This window comes from Ambystoma mexicanum, chromosome 7p, assembly GCF_040938575.1.
Source record: "Ambystoma mexicanum isolate Mex_15411 chromosome 7p, UKY_AmexF1_1, whole genome shotgun sequence".
Lineage (NCBI taxonomy): Eukaryota > Metazoa > Chordata > Amphibia > Caudata > Ambystomatidae > Ambystoma > Ambystoma mexicanum.
The window spans coordinates 754,395,894-754,419,007 of NC_090939.1; the positions used below are offsets into that span (position 1 = coordinate 754,395,894).

Below are 23,114 nucleotides of genomic sequence, written 5' to 3' on the forward strand. Positions count from 1 at the left end.
CATATGCGGCACGGCTAACAGAACCGCCACTAGTAGACCCAGGAGATGTTGGTACCACCATGGCGAGGTCACCTCTCTGCTGAGGAAGTGGGCGGTGGCCCTTCTGATGGCGGGATCTTGTCTTCCGATGGGAAGACCCTCTCGGAGCACGTGTCCCAAATGAGTCCCAGGAATGTCAGTCTGCCTAGGGAGCAACTTCTTGTGGTTGAGCGGGAAGCCCAGGTCGTGTAGTGTGTTCATAAGGGCCTGGGAAGAGTGGAGAACCGCTTCCGGAGATGTAGCGGTGACGAGCCAGTCGTCGAGGTATGGGTAGATGTGGAGGCCCTGCTCTCTGAGGAGGGCCGCTACAGCGTTCATGAGTCTGGTAAAGACCCATGGGGCCGAGTTAAGGCCAAATTGAACGACTTTGTATTGGAAATGGTAGCCCATGATCCTGAACCGTAGGAAAGAACGATGGGGCTGCCAAATCGGAACGTGTAGGTACGCCTCCTTCAGGTACAGGGAGCACATCCAGTCTCCCTTGTCCAATTTCTCCGCTATAAAAGCCGTCTTAACCATCTTGAATTTTTGCAGGGGTAAGGAGAGGTTGAGGGTGGAAAGGTCCAGCACAACTCTCAGGCCCCCTTGGTTCTTCCTCAGATCTTGTGGAGGAGGAGGAGGGGTAGATGGTGCCGGAGGCTGGGGTAGAGGGACCGCAGCCAGAGGCTGAAGAGGCGACAGAGGTTGTGGAGTTGGCTAGGGAGCCGGAGGAGGTGGCTGTGGTGCCTCTAGCATGGCAGGAAGGACTTCCCTGACTGCGTCTTTGATGATAACCCCACATCTGCGGAGACCGCATGAGGACGAGAAACTTCTCAAAGAGCACCTCCTCACTGGCCAGAGAGGTGGTAGGGGGTACCGACGAGGTAGCAGGGGGCTGCTGGAGCCACTGCATACCCTGTCCATATGGACGCAAAAGAAAGCTGCCTTGTGCAAATGAAGGGTAGACTATAGGCCACGTACCTGGTTGAGGCCAGTCCCACCTCGACACTCGTTCTTTGCTGAATTCGTGGAATGGCATCGGACGGGTGCCCCTTTCTGGCACGGCGGCCATTTTGTCGAGCTGCCTGCCGCGTGCCTGCGACGTGTTGCTCGGCCCGCTGGGCCCGGCCTCGTCCAAGACTCTTGCGTGTGGAATACAAGACCTACGCTGCTCCTCGGGCCTCGGCCCAGTAGGTGTGCCACCCTCGACCCGGGGGTCGGTAGAGCTGCGTTTAGGCGCCCCCTCGGACGTACTGCCGGTAATAGGGCATAGCCCCTCGGACGTGTTGCCGGTAACAGGGCGTAGCCCCTTGGCCATTCTGCCGATAACAGGGCAAAGCCCCTCAGGTGTAGACCTGGTACAAGAACTTTCCGGTCCCTCGACACTGCGCCCGGGAGGATCCGCGGACCTCTCGACCCTAAAAGCCGGTAGCTGTAGCAGCCTCGGGGCACGTGCCGGTAGAAGGCCATGGCTGGTCCCTCCCGCACGGGAGAGTCCCTGGGAAGGCGTCTCCCTTGCGGGGTGCGCTAGAAAATATTGGCCCTACCTTGGGCCTGGTTTGATGATTCACGAAGTTCTTAAGATCCTCTGGAGGCGACTTCTGGAAGAGCTCCATCCACCTGGCTAGTCTGTTCTTCAGCGCCTTCGAGGACAGCGGGTCACACGCCGAACATGATTGCCAACCGTGATCTGAGCCAAGGCAACGTAGGCAGAGGGCATAGGGGTCTGAAGAGCCTGTTGCAGGATGGGCACCTGCTGAACCATGTAGAAGTCGACATGAAGCGGGGAGGAGCGTGACGCCTGAGGACCGAGTACCTGAATGATAGATAAGACAAAAAATACAGAGATCCGTAGATCAAGTATCCGCGCGTGGAACTACATGGCCCAAGCCAAACCCAGGAGCGCTAGCAAATTCGGCCTGTTCCCGTCGACGCAGAAAAGGGGACTGGGGTGTGGCGCCAGAGGGCAGAGTCAGGGCAGCACATGCTCCCTGGGCCACGCCACTGCGTGCCTCCAAATTTAAAAGGGGCAAAAAGGTTTTTTGTAGTGAAAAAGGTTCTGTCTCCGGTTCCTTGGAAGGGACGCCCATACAGTATAGAGGAAAGGGGACGGGACGTAAGAGTATGTAGGAATTCTCGACAGATTTTCCAGGTGCTTCATTCCAAGGTCTCTCCTGGGGGTCAAGTCTTATTTTGACCACTAAAATGTCATTCTTTTTGAGAGTCGGGAGAGCTGGGTCCTTGATTTTCTTTATTTGAGTAACCTGTCGTCTTTGTCTCGGTGGCACAAGCTTTGTAGCAAAGTACTTGTTTGGGTTGCATTTTGTTCCCAAGTACTCTTTTTGTCAGTGGGACTTTGACCCTCTCTCTTGTGTTGTGAGTGGGATCTAGAGATTTTGAGAAAATGTCGCACATTTTCACAGATGGAAGTGTTGCTAGTGGGGCTCCTGAAGTTGCTGAATTATTAGGAGGACCCTTTAATGACTTTCTGACTTTGTCTGGCCCTGGTGGCTTCTGGGCATCTTTACAACTAGACCCTTTAGCATTGTGATCTTGAGGCGCTTTGATGTGATCCGCCACCTGTTTCTCCTCCAGTTGGTTAGCATTCTGTACTTCTTCATCAAAGTCTTGCAGATTCAGAGAGTCTTTGCCTCTTGGTCTGTCAGTACTGGTTGGATGCGTGGGGTAGGTCTGCACGTCTTCAGCAACAGGCAAACTTGGACAGACTTTGCGTCTTGGTCTTGCAATAGTAATTTCTTGTGAGCAATTGAGCAAAGCCACATCCTGTATGTATTCCGATGTAATAGCAGTCCGTACATCTGAATCAAGCAAAGCGTTAGAGTTCCTGAGAGTGTCCTCGTTGGTTTCAGGTCGTTCGCTGTTCTCATTGAAGCTAGGAACCAAGAGTGGACTGTTCTGGTGGTTTGACAACATAGATAGTCTTCTTTTACCTTTTTCTTTTATAATGGGATCCAGAATGCTCTTTAAGAATTTGGTTATGTGCTCTGACCTTTTGTCCATGTTCCCCTTGAGAGCCGAAATGAACCCTTCAACAAAGACCATTTTTGAATGAAGCATTGCCAAAAGGGTTGATATTGGTCTTTTAGCTGATCCGCAATGTTCTCGTAAAGCTTCATGACGGGGGTCATTGTCACAGGGAAGGCCGTGATCATATTGGCATCTATGAGAGATTTAAGCGAGGATTGTTCCTCAATCTGAGCAGCCACCAAGTCCAATAGTAAGTCTTCGTCTGATAATACTGAGTCTATAGTCGGTTGCACATCTTCCCTGCTTGCAGTCAGTCTGCGACGTTTGCGGGAGGAGTGTAGCCAATCTGAAAGTTGTGTGGAGCAACGCAGATCGTGAAGGAGCTGGAAACGTGCGGTCAGTGGTCTGATCATGAATCTGCGTATCATTAGGGTGACTACCCCTAGTTTGTCCGTCAACAAAGGCTGAGGGAGCCACTGAGGTTGTACTCGTTTCCGTACTCAAGTCATTAGCTCTCTTGGTGTTAGCATGGAGCACTCTCTCCACCAGGCTGTTAGGGTGGCTTGGGCTTCTTGGCTTAGTCTTTGAGCTGTGAGGCTTTGCGTGATTAAGAATATCACTTTGTCTTGCACAAACAGTTTGTTGAGCCAACTCTGTGCGCGCTACTAACTGTGTTGGATTAAGAAAACTTTGCCTTGACGGATCGGTTTGACACTCTGAAGCTGTTGCCCAGTGTGGCATTATGGGCACTCAGTGAAGGTTGAGGGTTAGTGCAAGTATAGAGAGAGTGCTGCTTGTCTTAAGGAGCAACAGGAATTAGGCCTCTTGTTAATCCGGTAAGAGGCTGGAAACAGTACTGTACAAGGTATTATGGTTGGTTGAATTTGGTGCTCCGAAGGTGTTAGTCTGTCGGGCTGGCACAGACTCCGACAAGGCTCCAGTTTCTTCTGTGCTTGTGTAATTACAGTCCTCTGCGCTTAGGTGTGGGTTTAATTAAGAGGCCTCCAGGAGTGGAGCAGGCACCTGTGTGCCGTTATTTACTGTTTTATCTGGTGTGCTCCATGAAAGGGAGAGGGAATCATTTTCTAGCGGGCACTCCAGGGTGTTTGTAGGAGAGGTTGTTGCCTGACCAATTTCCACACACAAATCAATTGGGCAATGAGGAACAGACTCTTGAGGCAAATCACTGATTTCGCCATTCCAATGTTCTCATCCGTAGTTAGTGAAGCCATTTGCAGATATGGGGTGAAGTTCAAGTGCTTAGCAAGGGGGTCACTTTCCACAAAGCAAGCCACAACAAACCTTATTCTACACGGAGCGGATCAAAGGGCTTAACCCTGCAGTCTCTGCTCTGTACTTTCTTGTGTAGGTCAGGTTGAGGTTATTAAAGGGCCATGGGTGCTAAAGGAGTTGCAGGACAGAGTCACTCTCTGCACCACATTCCAGGTTTTGTAGTTTTCCCCTCTTCCTATTGTGAGCAGTGCAGGGAAAAGTGGCTGCAAATTCTATTGAAAATTAGGGATCACTCACCCTTTGCCTGCTGCCAGACTGCACGACTACGTTCCACTTGACCGACCTCACGGCCGTTTCGCGGCCCCGCAGGGGTTTTGATAGGTGAGAGGGTGGAGCTCCTCACGCAGCCTCAGCGTGACGCACAGCGGTTTCCAGCGTTAAAGGTGCAGGCAACAGAAAATAAAGCTGGAGTCCCGTTTCCTTGCTGAGAGTGTTTCTGGAAGCACAATCCACAAAAGAAGGGAGCAAGTAAGACCAAAATGGGCAGCACAACAGCCTGCACGACTGCGTTCCACTTGACCCACTGTTCTGTTGTATCCAGTTGACCCTCCTTTACACATCTGCAACAAAGTCTGGACCCTCCAGAAGTGATATCCAGAGAACTCTGAGGCAAGGGAGTAAGTCTACATACCTGTTGCACCCTCCTCCCCCACCCCTCTGTCTCTCATAGTGAAACAAAAAGGTGTAAAGACATGACCATTGCCCACACTTACCTGATCTTTGGTGGTGGAACGTGGGCCAAGGATCCCTCCCTAGGACTATCCCAGTGTGCTGGATTGAGTCTTTTTTTGAACTTTACTTGTACTTTTATCTAACTGACTCTTTCATAACCATTGGCACTGCAAATCCCTATATAAACCTACCTGAAGAGTGTATACTTTGAAAGTGGTGACATTTGGGCACAAGGCCCCACACCATCATAGGGCTGGACTTGTGTTGCTTCTAAAAAGCAGTCTATTTCTATGCATATGACTATTAACCTGTTTCACTGGTGATTGAATCAAATGCCATTCGATGTATCCTAAGGATGAATGGATATATCTGGTTTATAAGGGTTTTGTTTGGCAATATTTGTCTAGTATTTTATTTGCTTAGTGCGCAAATAAAGGCCTAATAATTAATTGTATTTTTAAACTTACCTGTCTAACTGGAATTACTGGTGTGGCTCTGTGTGGACTCGTAGACTCGTAGACCTAGACTGACCCAAGCCGGTCAAGTGACACAGCGAGTAGAGCGCTCGCTTTGACATCTGTGCAGAGCCTGTTAACGCAAGTTAGAATCCCGGTGGGCCAAACTCAGCCTTTCATCCTTCCGAGGTTGATAAATGAGCACCACACACCGTGGGTAATAATAAGCAGCGCTCAGATACCTGAGGGTTCGTAGCGCTATATAAATGCCTAATTATTATTATTATTATTATTATTATTAGACTACTCTCACAGCCACCCTGAGACTAATCCTTGGCAATCTGCTACCTCACCTTGATGGGTTTGGCTGACCTCTCCCTGTTCAACCTAATAATGTGTACACCCAAAATCCTCCCAACAAGGGTGATTTTAGACATTCATCTTAATAGGGAAAGATGGCAAACGAACCCAGAACTGTGATAAGGTTTCCTTCCTTGTAATACAATGGCATAACTTACCTCAATTACTGTTCTGTCAGTTTTCAGTAAAATCAGGAATGAGCAGCGGGCCAATATGCAGTTTAAACGTAAACGTTTCTGCCAAGGGCTCTACAAAATCAGGATGTGTCTCAAACTAGTATCACAATTCAATGTTTAAATATTTGTGCATCAGACACATTTTATCCAATCCCAAGGCAGAGCCCATTAGGCACGGTAAATTATGAATTGAAACAGGATGGGAATCAATAGTTTAAAGAATAAAATATATCAGTGGCCCCAGTCAAGAACCTGGACAATCGCATTTATCAAGCAACACTTTCCTATTACAAGACATTCAAAAACAGAAATATTCGATTACCTGACTGGCTCTGTCGATCACAGGCTAGCATTTCAAGAACATCTTGATTGTTTTCATCCCGTTTTATTGATTTATTCTTTGGTTTTGGGACCTGGCATAAAAGAACAAAAACATATGAAAAAAGACCCCCTAAATTCCATGGTCTGATCAAACATTTCTATTTAAAAGAAATTGTCAAGGGTAGTTAAGTTTTCCTCAATTTGAAAGACAGGTTTCAAACTTGCCCACACGACTTTAACAAGCCTGTCTTGTGGATTTTAATCTTGCTGTCAACCCTAAATTAGTATCTATAGCTGCAGAAATGTGGGGGTCACTCACCATATTAACAAGAAGGTACATTGCCTCTCCAGACAAACGTGGGCAATCCCATACAGTTAAACTTTCTATCAGCAGGGCACCATAATAAGGTTGGATTAAGTAATTGGTGGATGGATTGCAGAAGGTCAATAAGACCCAAGTTGTGGGGTTGATGACACCAATGGCTGCCACAGTTCTGAAGCGTGCTAGGACTTTGGAGATCTTATTCACCAAACAAAGGGCCTCTATTGAAAGGTGATAGACTTGTGCATACAGCCAACCAGCCAAACCTTCCAAGCGGTCAAAGGAATTCCCTCGCAAATAGAGTTAATTTCCATATGTATCTGGGAACATCACAAGGAGGTGCTGGATAAGATTTAAGTGTATACTCCTTAAGTTATTCTAGAGTGTCTTCCTCAACAGCCATACAAATTCTGCCATAAATGGCACGGAAACCAACGTCACTATGGTTGACTAGATGGTGCTTCAGCTGTGTGACAGTACCCACTCAGCTACCAGCCATCGTAACTATGCAGATAGTGGACAAGAATGGAAAACAACCTGTGCTCCAGGAACAGGAGAGAGACATTACTGTGAAAAAGGTACTGGGTTGCTGAGCCCTCCGACCTGAGAAACCTACACAAACCGGAAGAACTACTCCAGGAAGGGAGCCAGATAAGGTGGAAGGCTCCTGAGCAGTAAGCCATCCCCTGTTGTATGATGCAGGTTCTTCTATTGGTTTGGTGAGGGTGACGCCAAGCCCAAGATTTCACATAATAGGGGGGATATGGACATGGGTGTCATTTTAGAAGGGGAGAAGGGTGTTGTGTCCAACCCCCCCCCTAACTTTTGTGGCACACCATTTCGTCCCACCCATTTGGAAGAGGCCCCCCTTTAATTTAAATGCCATGTCCCCCCACCCCCCAACAACATTTTCAGCAAAGTTACTCCACTGGATATGGAGCCATGAGACATTCAAGCACTGGAGCCAGGATTCCAAAATAGAGTCTCAAGAGGGAAGCCAGGAAAGTTCTACTGAAATTGGCATTGGCAAAACCATCTGCTGCAAATGCAGAGCTCTACAGGTGAGACCGGTACCTGCTACAGTCACAAGAGGGGACCAAATTAGTCTCACGCGCTATACGGCTGTCCTGCTTTTCTGGAGCTCTGAAGAGTTGCAGTATCCAGCCAAGTTCATGTGTCCAATACCCCCATGGCACCTGCCTACCTTTGCACCCAGCTATACCAGCCCAAACTACTTAGGCTCACCTTGTATCTACCGGAATCAGTAAACGCTATATATGTCATTCTATTTGTATTGTGCCCTTCGATTCAACCTGCACCACAGTAGTTATAATAGTGCCCACTGGAATTAGATTTGGCTACTCTATTATTTTTGCAACTGTGCCTACTTGACCCAGATGTACTCATGCTGACCTGATCCAGTACATGCCACTCCGGCCAATTTGTTGCAGTGGGCTTACTCAACACTATCGCTACCATTCTGCTTGCATCGCAGCCTTTATGATTTCAGATTATCCCTTTTGTCTACAAACATGCATATCGGAATAAGCCTATGCCAGTCCTGCCATTTTGCCTGCAACTGTGCCCAAATGATCTAGCCTACGTCACCCTGATTGTATTTGTGCCAACCGAATCAGCCCACGCCCTCGCTGCCATATCAATCACAACTAGGCCTATTTGCCTCAATCCTCGTCACTGTGCTTGCATTTGTACCCATTTGAATCAGCCTATCCCATTTGTTTCAATTATGCCTATCTGAATTTTCCTATGCTATCTGTACCATCCTGATTGCAACTGTGCCCCCTTGAACTGAGCCTACAGCATTTTATTTGCATTTGGCCCCACCTTAATCCTCCCACACTATCTCAGCCATACTGTTTGCATTTGAGCCCACCCACCTCAAATTACGCTAACTTTATATACCCTGCCCCGAGTGGAACCAGCCCATGCCACCCTGTTTGCAGCAGTACACAGTTAAACCAGACTATTACCTACCCCAACTAATGTAAGTACACTATGTATGCAACTGCATATCGGTCAGCCTCTCTCTGGATCATACTGTCTTTAGTTCTAGATCCAACCGACTCCTCTAGTACTCCAAACGCTACGGTAACCAACACCATGGTAACCACACTAGGTGATGTAGTTAACCCTTTACAATTAAGCAATCCAAGCGTACTCTCATCCAGCCTTAGCAACACCCAGAGCCCACCTATAACTAATGTACACCTTGTCACTTTCTGCCTCCGTTCTAGATTGACAAAATTATTCGAACCACCTGCCAGCTTAACAGCCATCACTGCCCAAAAAAGTAAACACTTCCATAACAAACAAATTATCTCACCAAAAAACTCTAATCCTTCTAAACCAGATATCACACTTGAGGATGACAATCCTAACCTCAGAAAGCTCAAGCAGAACAAACCCCACTCCCCGTCCCTGACAGATGAAATCAACATCAGTGCTTCCCCTGTCCTATAGGCAGGTACTCATGCTCCCAACTTTAAAGGGGCCATAATAAACTCTAGGTCCTTAATAGCCCACGCCATAGAGGTAGCCAACTTGATTCAGGCTAAAAACTATGACTTTCTTGCCATTACGGAATCATGGCTAGACCCCGCAGCAGGCCCGGCCCTTATGCTTGCAGTGCCAGATAACTATACTTTCAACAGAGTAGATAGAATTGAAACCCACTGTTAGGGAGAATTCTCTGTTAAGGCTAATTTCCCAAACCTAGTGAGTCCCCCAGCAGCTTTGCTGGATTTTTGGGGTTTATTTTTTTCTCCTGCTAAGAGTGAGACTCTTTTTCTCCCACTCTTAGACATGATTTGAGATATCCTTTGACTTTGTAATGTGTTTATGGGCTATTGGGTCTTTTACTCCATAGGTTTTCATGTGTTTTTGGAAAGTGTGTTACACAGCACCCTCAGTGACCCCCAAAAATAGACTCCATACCCTGGGACTGACTACTGTCTCCCAGGGCATGTAAAGTCACCATTGACATTACTAGTCTTAAATTGTGAACAGAACCAGTACAAACCATCATATTGTGGAAGTACTGGTAGGGGTAATTAGATTGCCCCTGGGTCTGTTTTTCGAGGGGGCACTGTGCAGTCCCCATTCATCGAGTCTCTGGCTGGTGGCAGTGGTTACCACGCGAAATATTGCACCGGAATATTTCCTATGGGATTTTCCCATTCATTTTAAATGCACCACTTTTTTGGTGCAATGTTAAAGATACCGCCGGGTTATTTATTTAATATTTATTCCCCGGTTGAGTCTTTTTGCCAGGACTCAGTTTTAAAATGGCGTAGGTGTTCGCCTCTGTAACTCCAACCCAAGTCGAGCCCTTTGTTCCACTTTTTGGTGGTCTTCTGCACAGAAGCCCCCAAAAGTGGTGCCACTCTGTCTGGGTCTACAGGATGTGTTTGGGGGGGGGTTTAGGCACCCTGGACTGAGTTGCCTCGGCAACTCAAGTCGCACTCTTGTGTGATTGGCCAAGTGGTGAGCCGCCTGGCTCCCCACTTAGCATGTTTCAGTGAAAGCTAGGACTGATGAATGGGGGTTTTCTGTATAAAAGCAGGGCTTTGGGGACTGGAACTTCAGAAGTCGCCACAGGACCAAAGAATCCGAAGAGGGAGAAGCTGAGCCGACCTGCAACGACGACACCACCGGTGGAGCCCTGCTGAACCGTCTCACCACTTCCCAACGACAGAGAAGATCTTCATCCCGGAGAGTCTTCTTCCTCTGAACTGGTGGGGATAACCAGTTTGCCCTCTTTTTCGCCTTCCTGGATCGTCTTGTGGTCCAATCGCCCCTGCCAAGCACCCCGGCGGCTGGATAGCCACACTTCACCACTACCGCGAATAAAAGGGTAGTACCTTTTAACCGAGAAACTCTGCGGCTGGTTTCTTCCCTGGCAGTGCAACGACCTCCAGCTTTCCTCCACGTTGAGATCTTCTCTTCCCCTGGACGAAGCACCGACTTGCATCCGCTGCCAGGAACAACTGCCCCCGCTGGAGCTTTCTCACCATTTCAGGTACGGTGTCCCTCCTGGTCTCCCTTGCAACAGACTGCTCAAGGTGTCCCGTAAATCCTTGACTCTTTATTCCGCCTTGCTCTCTCCAAGAGTGGGCCTGGTCTATGAACTTCCTTGCTCTAACAGTAGACTCTGCCTTTCTGACTTGCTGTGGTTCTTGTTAAAGTGTTGGTATTGTGTACTTTCCTAATTCTGCCTTTCCCTCCCTTTTTTAACTAACTTATTGGAGTGCCATCTTAGGTTAAGCGCTCACCTCTGTCTGAAAATAAGTGGTGTTTTAACTAAGACTTGTTCAATAAGTAATCAGGGATGTATATACATTGATCGTGACTGTGTTTGAACTTGCTTGCCATATTAGTGTTAGTGTATTTTACAAGTACCTATTTTGTATACTCTATATTCTGTCTAACTCTTCTTGAGATAAGTCTGGCTGCTCAGCCACAGCTACCAGGTAAATCTGGGTGGTACAGACTGCTACCAATTGGGTTTACTGCCAACACATGTAGTCCTAAGCCTTTTGCAGTGGTCCCTAAGGGAACTGCACATGTTTCTGCCTAACACCCGCGAAGGAGGCATAGCTATCATAGCCAAATCCAGTCTAGCAATGAAACTAGTTGCCTCCCTGGATGTCAAATCCTGCGAATCCCTCAAGGCCAAACTACCCATCTCAAAAGCCCAAACCTTCACAATCCACCTAATTTACAGGGCCCCAGGCCCCATGGGTACATTCAAGGAGGACATTTCCACAATCCTCTCTAATAACTTAAAAAAAACACCTCTCAGGTACTCCTACTTGGGGATCTTAATTTGGGATGTTATGACCCTAAACCCAACAAGCAGTAGCCATAGCTAATATCCTCACTGAACTTGGCTTCACGCAAAAAGTGACCCTACCAACTCATGAGAAAGGCAGAACTCTTGACTGGGTGGCAGATTACAATTGTAATACTACCATCACTACCATTATCCCCCCAGTCATGGACTGACCACTCCCTTATAGCATTCACATTGGATGCCAAAATCCCCCTAACCCAAAATAACCCTATCGCACCACCTTCTCTAACAAGGAATAAAAACAATATAACTGCGGATAAACTCTTACCCTTAATACTACCCACTCTCAACTCATTACCTGATACCATTGATCCAATGGTCTTAGTAAACGAATATAATAAAGCCATGACTGAAGCCCTAGACACCATTGCCCCTCTAAAAATTTGAAAAAGCAAACCCAGACCACATTTGAACGCCTGGTTCACCCCTGACCTTGAGAAAGGAAAAACGAAAAAGCAAAGTAACTTGGAGGCAAGTACCATCAGATGTAAATAAAGCAAACCTCATTAATATCTCCACTAAGTACAAAAACGAAATACGCGCACAAAGAAGGAAACCTACAACAATAGGATCCTGCAAGCTAAATGAAGTACAAAGGAACTGTGTACTATCCTGAAAGAACTTGAGAATCCGATTTCCGTATTTGACAACTGTGTATAAGATAAAATGTGGTGTTCTGATATACAGAAGGCCCTTACTAATAAAATCTCCATTCTCCAGGTCAAAATCTCTAACAAAAAACTAAACACACACACCAAATACGACTACACAAGTCAGCACGCCATCTACCTAAACCAGTACATCGCTTCAACTTCTCTAAAGTTTCCATCCTATAAATTGTGTGGCTTACCTCCAAATACAGAACTACCTCGAGCAGAACCAGCTTCTTGGAGTCCGGCAATCAGGATTCAGGCCCCAACATGGGACTGAGACTGCACTAATTGACCTCAAGGCCCGGGTCCACGATTTGAGAGACAAAGGGAAATCTGCCTTACTACTCCTTCTTGATCTCTCAGCAGCGTTCGACTTGGTGTGTTACAAGGTCCTTTGTAACCATCTCAATTCAGCAGCACACTTTTCTCGGCATTCAGCAGCACACTTTTCTCGGCATGCCATAGCCTGGAACCAATCCTTCTTATGCAACAGGATGATGAGTCTTCTCGACCAGAGCAGCAGCAGACCCCATTGCCGTCACATGTGGAGTTCCTCAGGGGTCATGTGTCTCCCCCACTATGTATAATATATTTACCAAGCCCCTTTTTGATGATCTGGATTATCTGGGTGTCACCTACAGTAAATATGCAGATGACACCCAGATTCTCATACCTCTTACAGTGGATTATGATAAGGATTTGGCCTTAGTGAATAGAATATACCTCATCATCCAGGCATGGCTGGCACTCCATGGTCCATGCCTGAATGATGACAAAACAGAACTCATCATTCTGGGAACTATGCCTAATCTCAACAAACTTGGCCATAAATACACCTCCTTTCACATAGTTGGTAACACTATCAAGGTTGCAAAGGAGGTAAAAACCTTAGGTTTCTAACTTGATTCTAGCCTTACCTTGACCAAACAGGTGAATGCAATGGCATCCTCCACAGCCTACACATGTAAATTGATTAGAGTGGCCAAACCCTTCCTATCTACACGCAGATGCATCACATTGGCTAGCGCGCTCATCCTGTCCAAATTGGACAATTGCAACGCTCTATATCTTGGTTCCAATAAATACATCACCAGAAAAATTCAGACTCTACAGAACAACGCCCTGAGAGCAGCACTAGGAATAGCTAGAAAAGAACATATCTCAGAGTTAAGAAGGCAGAATAACTGGCTCTCCACCAGTGATAAAATACTGCTAAAAACTGCTTCATTAACTTACAAGTGCTTAAACAATGCGGCACCCCGCTATCTCCTAGGCAGAATTAACAGAAAACCTACCCAACGACCCACCAGAGCAGCCTATAATAACTGTTCGACAGTCCCAAGCTTCAAACTGACAAAAGTTGGAGGCAACAGCTTCCCAGTCAAAGCAACTCCTTACCCCCTCTCCTTGAGGGCAGACCAGACTTATCCCAACTTCAGACTTAACATCATTAACTGGATCAAAGAAAATGACCACTAACTTTCAGTATTGACACTATTACCACCAACATTGACCATCAACAGTATGATTTCGAAATCCTACCAGCAACAACCCTATCTCTTTCACCTGTATTGTAAATTTACATTCACTTTCCAGACTATTGTGAATTGATACTCACCTTCCGGACTTACTGATCACCTCTCTCTCGTCTAACCTTGCTACGTGTATATATGTATTGTACATATCTATTTCACTATTGTAATCTAACTGTCACTGTATAACTATGTAATTTGTAACATTGTAAGCTGAAAATATTCTTGTTCCTGTGCCCTGATACCCTCGGGTCTGGCGCGCATTTTAAATAAATAAACAAACAGTATCTGGATGGCATCATCTGGAAATGGAGACTGTCATTGCATGGACACGGTCTAGCCCTGGGGCTGGAAATTTCACAAGCATCCTTGTCATGGGATTGAACATCATCATAGGACTCAACAATATTACCATTCTGTTGCTGCTCTTTAAGCAGGACAGTAGCGTGCCTAGAGCTCGGGTTCATCTGTCTTGCTGCACCCAGTTTGAAGTGTGTTCAAATGCATCTAACCTTCTCAGCCAGTTTGAATTGTGTTCAAATGCATTATCCATCTGCTGTATCCTCAAGGCTCCGACGCATGTCGGTGCTGAAGCAGTTGTCTTTCATAGTTGTCATCCAGAAGTCCACCCTGGTGGTTTACCTTCAGATCAATGAACCGGAGATCAGAACCGCAGCCATTTCAGACCGAAACCCAACACCGAAAGTAACCCCTGCACCTGCCACTCGGGGACCTAATCGACATTGACCAACTATGAGAGCAGTCATAGTTACCTGGGGTTTTTGGAGCAAAGACCTGCCATGCACTACACTGGCCCATCGGCAGCCAGGAAGGAAACCAAATGGGCCAATGGCACAGAAGTGAAGAGCAACAGTGAGTGATACACCAGAGATATGCAGAACAGGACATGAAAACACCCGAATCCCAGTGTTCGGACAGAACACAGTACAGCAACCCTCCTGCCCTGGCTTACATTGCGTTCTGTGGAAGGGGCGTACCAAACAACGTTCAATGACCACAGTAATTATAAGTTACTCACCATAGTGACTAACATACTCTTAGTCCCTAGTCCCCTTTCCTCTATACTGCATGGGCGTCCCTTCCTAGGGACAGGAGACGGAATCCTTTTTCACCAGAAAAACCTTCTTCCCCTTTAAATTTAGAGGCGCACTGGAGTGCGGCCCTGGGAGCATGCTGTACCCTGACTCCACCCACCAGCACCACACCTCAGTTCCCATTGACGCATCGACAATATTTAACATTGCCTAATGACACCAGTATTATTAGGGGAGGCAGGATGGTGGGACGTATGGAGGAAAGGGGACTTAGTAGTCACTACAGTGAGTAACTTATAATTACTCTTACGTCCCCTTTCCTCCATTCTGCATGGGCGATTACAGCTGAACGTATCCCCAGGGTGGAGAGGAGACCCTCCCAAAGCAAACAAGTTCCTTAGAACCGCCTGTCTAAAGGCTCTGTCTGACTTAGAGCCGGCGTCCAACCAGTAATGCTTACAGAAGGGGTGACGCAGGTGGGCGCCCTGCTTAGGACTTGCCACTGAACCTGCCGCTGGAACGCGATGGCCGTGGCCTTGGCTCTGACCGTGTGCATGTTGGCTGGCAGTGGCTTGTGCTGCCCCTCATAGGCCGCTTTGATGGCCTCAACCATCCACCGTGCAATATAAGCCTGGAATGCTTGTTAACCGGGTCTGGAGCCCCCCCCAAAGGTGACAAAATGTGCTCCGACTTGCAGCGCGTCTGACATCCAGACAGTGCAAGACTCTGAGCCTCGTTCTTGGGGCCAGCGAAGAACATAGGCAAGACTATTTCCTAGTTTAGATGGAAAGCAGAGGGTAGTTTAGGGAAGAACGCTGGGTGAGTCCGCAGGACCACCTTCTCCCTGGGGAAAGTGGTAAAGGGTTTGAAGACCACCAGAGCCTGGACCTCGCTGACTCTGCGAGCGGAGGCGAGTTCCACTAGCTAAGCTGTCTTAACGGTAACCAGCCTGATGTCCTTGGATGCCATTAGCTTGAATGGTTTGTGCGCCAAGGCGCCCAACACCACAGTGAGGTACCACATGGGTTGTGGCTTCTTGATGGGCGGGTAAAGCCTGGACAAGCCAGCCAGATGTTTGACTATCGGGTGGGAAGAGGAGAAGACCTCCTCCCCAGAGTTTCTGTAGGCCCCTATGGCTGCCAGATAGGTGTGACATGTGTCCACCTGCAAGCCTGAGTGTGTGAGGTGTGCCGAGAAGGAGAGCACACTGCCAGCCTGCACATAAGGAGGTCGATCTCCTTAGAGTCCGCCCAGTGACAGCATCTGCTCCATTTACTCTTATATTGGCTCCTGGTAGCCTTACACCTGGCACCCTGAATGATCTCCAGGTTAGCCCGTGATAGGCTCAGGTGCCTGAGGGTGATCTGCTCAGGAACCACGCTGCAAGGGCCTACTTCTGAGTGCGGGTGGAGGACCCTGCCCCCCCTACTGGGATAGGAGATCTGCTGGACCCAGCAGAAGGTGGTTGGGTGGTCTCTCCGTGAGGCTGAGCAATTCGGAGAACCACAGTCTCGCCGGCCACCAAGGAGCTATCAAGATGATGCTGAGGGGACAAGCTTCCTTTATCTTGTGGATTACCCTGTGGACCAGGGGCGTGGGAAGAAAGGCATAGGCCGTCATGCCCCACCGTATCTGTAATGCGTCTCGCATGGAGCCGGGGCCCTGCCCCTGCCAAGACGTGAACTGATGGCACTTCTTGTTCTTCCAGGAGGCAAACAGATCCACCTGAGGGTGCCCCCATCTGTTGAAGACCTCCAACAGCACCTGGTCATTCAATTGCCATTCGTAATTGTCTGTGCCCACTCTGCTGAGCCTGTCCGCTTCCAAGTTGGCCTCCCCGGGTGGAAGAGGTTCTCCAGGGCCAATTCCCACATGCTGACCGCTAGGCTGCACAGCGGAGGGGACCTGGAACCCCCTGCTTGTTGACATAATACAGGCTGGTGGAGTTGACGGTCTGGTTGAGGACGTCTTGCCCCAATGAGTGGAAGGAAAGCTCAGAGCTAGCCCGATGGCCCCAAGATCCAGCCAGTTGATGTGCGACTCCTGTTCCTACAGGGTCCAGACTCCATGGACGCTGTGGCTGTCCAAAGTGGCTCCCCAGCCTTCTAGGGAGGAGTCCATAGTGATGGTGGCCCATAGGGCTGGCTGCTGGAAGGGATTGTCCGTCTGCAGGTTGCCGTCCCTGGACCACCATGTGAGGTTCAAGTAGAGAGAAGGAGGTATGCTCACCAGCTCCAATTGGGAGCCCTTCTCCTAATTCCATGAGGCTGCGAAGTGCAGCTGTAACCTCCTCATCCTGAGTCTAGTGTGCCGCACGGGCAGCAGAACCGCTGCCATGATACCCAATAAGTGCTGTTACCACCAGGCCAAGGCCACTGCTCTGGAAAGGAAGTACGTAGTGGCCCTCTTGATGGCCGTAATCTTGTCCTTCGAGGGAAAGACCTTCTCGTAGCTTTTATCGCAGATGAGGCCCACGAAGGTGAAGCTCTGCGTGTGCTGAGAATTCCTGAGGTGGATAGTAAACCCAAGGTCGTGGAGCGTGTTCATAAGTGTGGAGGAAGTGTGGGTAACCCCCTCCGGGGATCTCGCCCTTACGAGCCAGTCGTCCAACTATGGGTAGACCTGGTGGCCCTGGGCCCCGAGGAGGGCTTCCACTGCATTCATGAGTCTGGTAAACACCCTGGGGACTGAGATGAGGCCAAAGGGTAGCAACCTTGTATTGGAAATGACAGTCCATGATCCTGAAGCATAGGAAGGAGCGATGTGGCTGCCAAATTGGGCCACGTAGGTAGGCATCCTTCAGATCCAGGGAACACAACCAGTCTCCCCTGTCTAGTGTCTCTGCAATGATTGCCGGTGTAACAATTTTGAATTTCTGAAGGAGGGAGAGCTTGAGGGTGGATAGGGCCAACACAACTCTCAGGCCAGCCTGGTGAAAATCCTGGAATAGAAGCATAATCCTCTCTGGGAGGATGGTACTTCTTCCACTGCCTGGCTCTTGACGAGCGACCGGATCTCCACCAACAGAGTTGTAGTCCCAATCTGTGGGAGTGGGGGGGAGGAGGGAGGTATTGGTAGGCGGTACCCCATGGATACTACAGAGAGGATCCAGGCATCCGCAAAGTTCTGGCGCCAGAAGTGCATGTGAGAGGCAAGCCTGCCACCCCACTGGAGACACGTGGACCTCAAGGGACACGTCATGCCCTTTTTCCTTCTGAGGCTGCTGCTCAGGAGAGGGAATTGAAGAAGCCCTTGTCCCCCAACCCTCTTTGTGTTGCTTGCACGGGTGCAGACCCAGCGAGCGGCCAGGTTGTCTCGACCTCCATTCCCGGAATCCCTGGAATCTGCCAAACACCCGCCCCTTACCGGAGCTTTGGTGCGACTGGGTATATGCTTTGGGCGTGGCCTTCATCAGGATAAAGACTTTGCAGTTTGCAAGCTGTTCTTTTTATCCAATTCCTCGTCAGTGGTAGAGTGAAAGCAGTCACTACCCTCGAACGGAAGGTCCAATATGCAATCCTGGATGTTGGGTTAAACTTAGTAGCCCAAAGCCAGACCGTCCTCATGTCCGTGGCGATGCAGATGGCCCGGCCAGAGGTATCGATGTGGGCCACTGTGGACTCCATGATGTCCTGCGCTAGCAGCTTGGCTTCTCCTAGACCCGCCTTGAAGCATGCCTGGCTCTGCGCTGGAAAGTCCGCTACTTCCCATCAAAGCCTCTGGTTAGCGGCTGCCAGCATGTCATCAGCATTGACCTGACACAGGTGCAGGGAGGTGTTGGAGTACAGCTTCTTCCCATTCGCCTCCAAGATCTTTTCCTCCTTGCCTAGCAGCACCGAGGATGAGGTGGCCAAGGACGACTGCGGCTTAGAGTAGAGTGACACCGCAGCGATCACCGAAGAATGCGGCTGGAGGTGCGCCGACAACAAGAGTGTATCCCCTCCATCTGCCTATACTTGGCGTTGAGGCGCGGATTCACAGGTTGGGCCGAGTGTGGCTTGAACCACCCTTTCTTGGCCAGAGCCACAACGTCCTTCTGTATCGGGATACCCGTCTTGCTAGGGGGTTTTAGGGTGAGGACTTCTGCCAAGAACCCCTCCTCAGGCTGCTCTAACTCGGGTTGAGGAAGGCCCAAATATTCTGCCAACCTGCAAGCCTGTCGCGGGAGGCCTTTGCTAACGATGGCGTGTCAGGGTCCTCCTCCTTGTCTGTTTCCACCAGAGTGTTTAACTGATCCCTGAGCCGGTGGAGGGGTGCTGAGCGCCGTGGGCTGCGGTCTGGAGACCAGAGCCGGAGGCTGCTGCTGAGGCTGGTGTGGAACCGCCTGTACTGTGGTAGGCAGGAGAGCAGGAATCAAAGGACCCGGCAGGGGCAGCGGGGGCTGCGCTGTGGCCTGTGGCGCCGGAGGAATGACTGTGGGCGCCAGTAGAGTGACCGGAGGGAGCAAGTCCCTGAGTGCATCCCTCAAGATGGCCCCCATCTGGGGGGGTTCGCATCAGCGCCAGGAACCTTTTGAAGAATCGGTCTTCGGAGGCAGAAGAGGTGGCAGGTGACATTGATGGAGTGGCTGGGGGCTGCTGGGGCCGGAGTGCACTCTGTCTAGGTTGCAGGGGAAACCTGCCCTCTGCTGCGGATGGATAAACTGTAGGCCACGTACCTGGTTGACACCAGTTCCACCCTGAAACTCGTTCACCCGCCTGCTCTGTTCCTAGAAGTGGCATCGGACAGGCGGCCATGTTGTCTGGCACGGTTACCATTTTGTCGAGCTACGTGCCAAAGTCCAAGACTCTTGGTGGTGGAGCGAGAGACCTACCCTGCACCTCAGGGTTAGGCCTGGAAGGCGTATTGCCCTCAATGGTGTCGCCGGTAGTGCTGCGTGCAGGCGCCCCCTCGGACATTGAGCCAGTACTATGGCGTAGCCCCTCGGGTGTACATCCGGTAGAAGAACCTTGCGGTCCCTCAGCACTGTGTCTGGAAAGATCTTACGGCCCCTTGGCCATGAGGCCAGTAGCTTGACCAGCCTCGGTGTGTGTGCTGGTACCAAAACCCAAGAGGTTCCTCCTGCTCGGGCGTTTCCTCGGGAAGGAGTCAGCCTTACGTAGTGCGATGGAAATAGCGGCCCTTCTTTGGGCCTCAATCTCTGTCTGACGAAGTTCTTCAAGTCCTCTGGAGGTGACCTCTCGAAGAGCTCCCTCCACCTAGCTAGCCAGTTCTTCTGTGCACGTGGAGTCAATGCATCGTACACGGTACAACCATCCCAGCTGTGATCAGGGCCAAGGCAGCGGAGGCAAAGAGCCCCTTGCAGGGTGGACACCTGCCGAAACCCTCTGAAGTTGACATGTGCCGGGGAGGAGCACGACGCCGGAGGACCAAGTACCTAAATGACAGATAAAAGACAAAAAGATAGAAGAATCTGGGGAAGAGAGCGTGGTATTACAAGGCAGGACCAAAGCCAGGATCGCTGGTGAAATCGGCCTGTTCCCGTCGCCGTGGAAAAGGGTACCAAGGTGTAGCGCCGGTGGGCGGAGTCAGGGTAGCGCAAGCTCCCAGGGCCGCACCCCTGTGCGCCTCTAAACTTAAAGGGGAAGAAGGTTTTTCTGGTGAAAAAGGTTCTGTCTACCGTCCATAGGAAGGGACGCTATTGCAGTATGGAGGAAAGGGGACGGGACGTAAGAGTATGCAATGTACCAGGCAGTCTCCAGCCTGTTTTACAGTTTTCCCATAGTACAGTAAATAAACATCAACTATCTTCTCATGCCTGGGTGAGAGCATTTTGCAGCACAGAGCAGACTTAACAGAAACATTTTTAGCAAGTCAGCAGGCCCCAGTACAGAGACCAAGTTCTCGCAGGACTCAGGTCGTAGCTCGTCTGCTTAATGTTGAACAAGGTAGTTTTCTATAGCTCGCTTGTCCAAGCCAGAAGGGAAATATGTAGGAAATGAACAGACTATGAAGGAGGCTGCTTCTCGCAGCTTACCTGGGGCACATTTATTTAAGGCATGCGCCCAACAACCGGATTAGGCAGGATTAAAGCAAAACGACAATGTATTTATTTTATTCATTTGTTTATATAGTGCCAGCAGCTCGCAAGCATCAGTGCGCGGACATATACACGGAGGCGATGGGCCACACTCACTCTTGTACACCTGCAGGCTATTCAGGACAGTATCCAGGTGGCTACCTGCCTGGTTGTGCATTCCATGACGCCGAACAGGGCTAAGATGACAGCCGATACATCCGCCCGACACTGTACAAAATGACAGAAGGCGTCTCTGCACTAGCATAAGCCATCCGGCAGAGCATAGAGGTACAACGGCAGCAGAACCTGTGGACAGGCTCCATCCCTTCCACCTCCACCACACCCACAGAGAGGTCACAGCAAGGTACGCCACAGCAACAGTCACAGCTCCTCCTGCGCCCAAAACAACCAGGGGCCGGTAAGATGGGAGGGGGAGTAGGGGAGGGAGAGGCCACGGTTGCGAGGACTTTGGAACACCGATTGCCATGAGTGGCCATGCTGGGGAGTTGGTGGTGGGAGGGGGTGGATTATGTGATGGGGAGTTGGTGGTGGAAGGGAGGATGGGGGATTATGAGATGGGGAGTTGGTGGAGGGAAGAGGGATTGGGTGATGGGGAGTTGGTGGGGGAGGGAGGATAGTTGGGGTACTTCATGACATAAAAACTGTTGAACTTCATCAATGCGAGGACATTCCCGATTGTGTAATTGTCTTGTAAGGTAACTGTAGGTAACTGCGCCATGTTGTCGGTGCTAACTGCACCAGTTCCTGACGCTAATTGCGCCAGACATGGACTTGTGATACGGCTGTGTTTGCGCCTTGTGTGGCCGGTTGTATTCGCGCCAGCTGTAATAGCGCTGGGTGCCTTTGCAGTCTGCGGTATTTGTGCCGGATCATGATCCGGCAGAGCGGTATCAGCAGCGCTAATTCCGGTACTGCCGCTTTTAAGGGTTACCACCAGAATTGTGACGAGGCCCAATGTATTGAATGTTAGGATGTTCTCTTTTTTACGAAAAATCAAAGTTGAACAAGAACAACATGAAAGCACAATGCTTGATTCATGGGAAAATATGTCTAAATGTAAATGAATGCCTGTATAATATGAAACTATAAAATAAGAAAAGAATTCCAATAAAATAGACCAATCGGTTGATAATATTTAGTTCAAAGAACGTTATTTACATTGATTGTAGTCAAAATAGACAGAAATTGATATTTATGTCGAAAATGTTGTGCACTCTTGTGAAAAATGCCTGAACCAATAGCTTTTTCTATCAGTATTGCTGTAGCAGCAAATGCTGGCAGGCAAGTTGGTAAGCCGACAGCCAAAGGATCAAAAGCCATACTGTGGCTTCATATGGGCCGGTGCTGGTCACCTTGCAAATGAGTCAGCACACCTTGGGTGAAACCACTGTGTTCATCACAAAACAGTGTTAAAGGTTTCTAATAGTCTGGCGACCCTGAGGGTCGGTGCTTTTGAGAGCTCTTGCTTGATGGTAACACAGGCTTCATCGGCTTCCTTATACCGTGGCAGGTGTTTGGTAATCGAACCATGGGTTAGAGTCTGGTGGGCCTAACTATGATGGCATATCCTGCTACCCACTACTGGCAGTAACTGACCATTCTGAGGAATCCTTTCATTTATTTCCAGATCTGGGTCTTGTGCAACTGCTGCACTGCCTTAATGCGATCCTGAGACAAGTGTCTTTGACTTGCTGATATCTCATGGCCTAGCATAAACGGGGCACACACAACTAACATTTCCCAAGAAGCCGAGTGACCTTTCAGAGCCAGATCGGTCAATAGATCAAGAGAGTTTAACTTGCATGCTTTCAAATTGGGGGGGGGGGGAGGGGCAGTAAATCTACATATTGCACCAGGACAGACCCTCCTTTCTACTAGAGCAAGTTGAGATCCCTTTTTAAAGGATAGGGGCTCTCTACATAAACCATAGGAAAACTATTTAAGGGGTACTGCATGGTTTTATAGTTAAACAAGTACTCGCTATGCGGGTTTTGAGGTATTGAGACAAAAGCAGAGCACAAATCGACAACAGTAAAATGTGGCTGTGATGTTAGACAAGATGCTGGCATGGTTTGGAACCACTGGGAAAGTAGGCAAAACAGCAGCATTGACTGCGCATAGGTCCTGAACAACAGACATCTTTACCCGATTTTATCGGGAGAATGGAGGTGTTACAGGGGGTGCAAGTGGGCACAATTATTCTTTTTGAACCAAAGATTCAATGACAAGGTGAATCCCTTCACCAGTCTGTTTACTGAGGCACACATAGAAGGGGTTTGGTTGGGGTTCAGGGAAATCTTCACAGGTTCGGCATTCAGTATGCATCCAACATCATTGGCATGGGTGGACCATAATT

The 23,114-nt window shown here is 49.2% G+C and overlaps 1 protein-coding gene across 2 annotated transcripts in view; it reads right to left on the reverse strand.

The window, feature by feature from the left end:
- LOC138526301 (E3 SUMO-protein ligase RanBP2-like) overlaps window positions 1-23,114 on the reverse strand; it is a 1,824,256-nt gene that overhangs the window by 1,370,472 nt on the left and 430,670 nt on the right. For both annotated transcript variants that reach the window (XM_069636876.1, XM_069636877.1), the window contains exon 8: window positions 6,285-6,375. In XM_069636876.1, coding sequence (XP_069492977.1) covers window positions 6,285-6,375 — 91 coding nt within the window. The remainder of the gene's footprint in view (window positions 1-6,284; window positions 6,376-23,114) is intronic.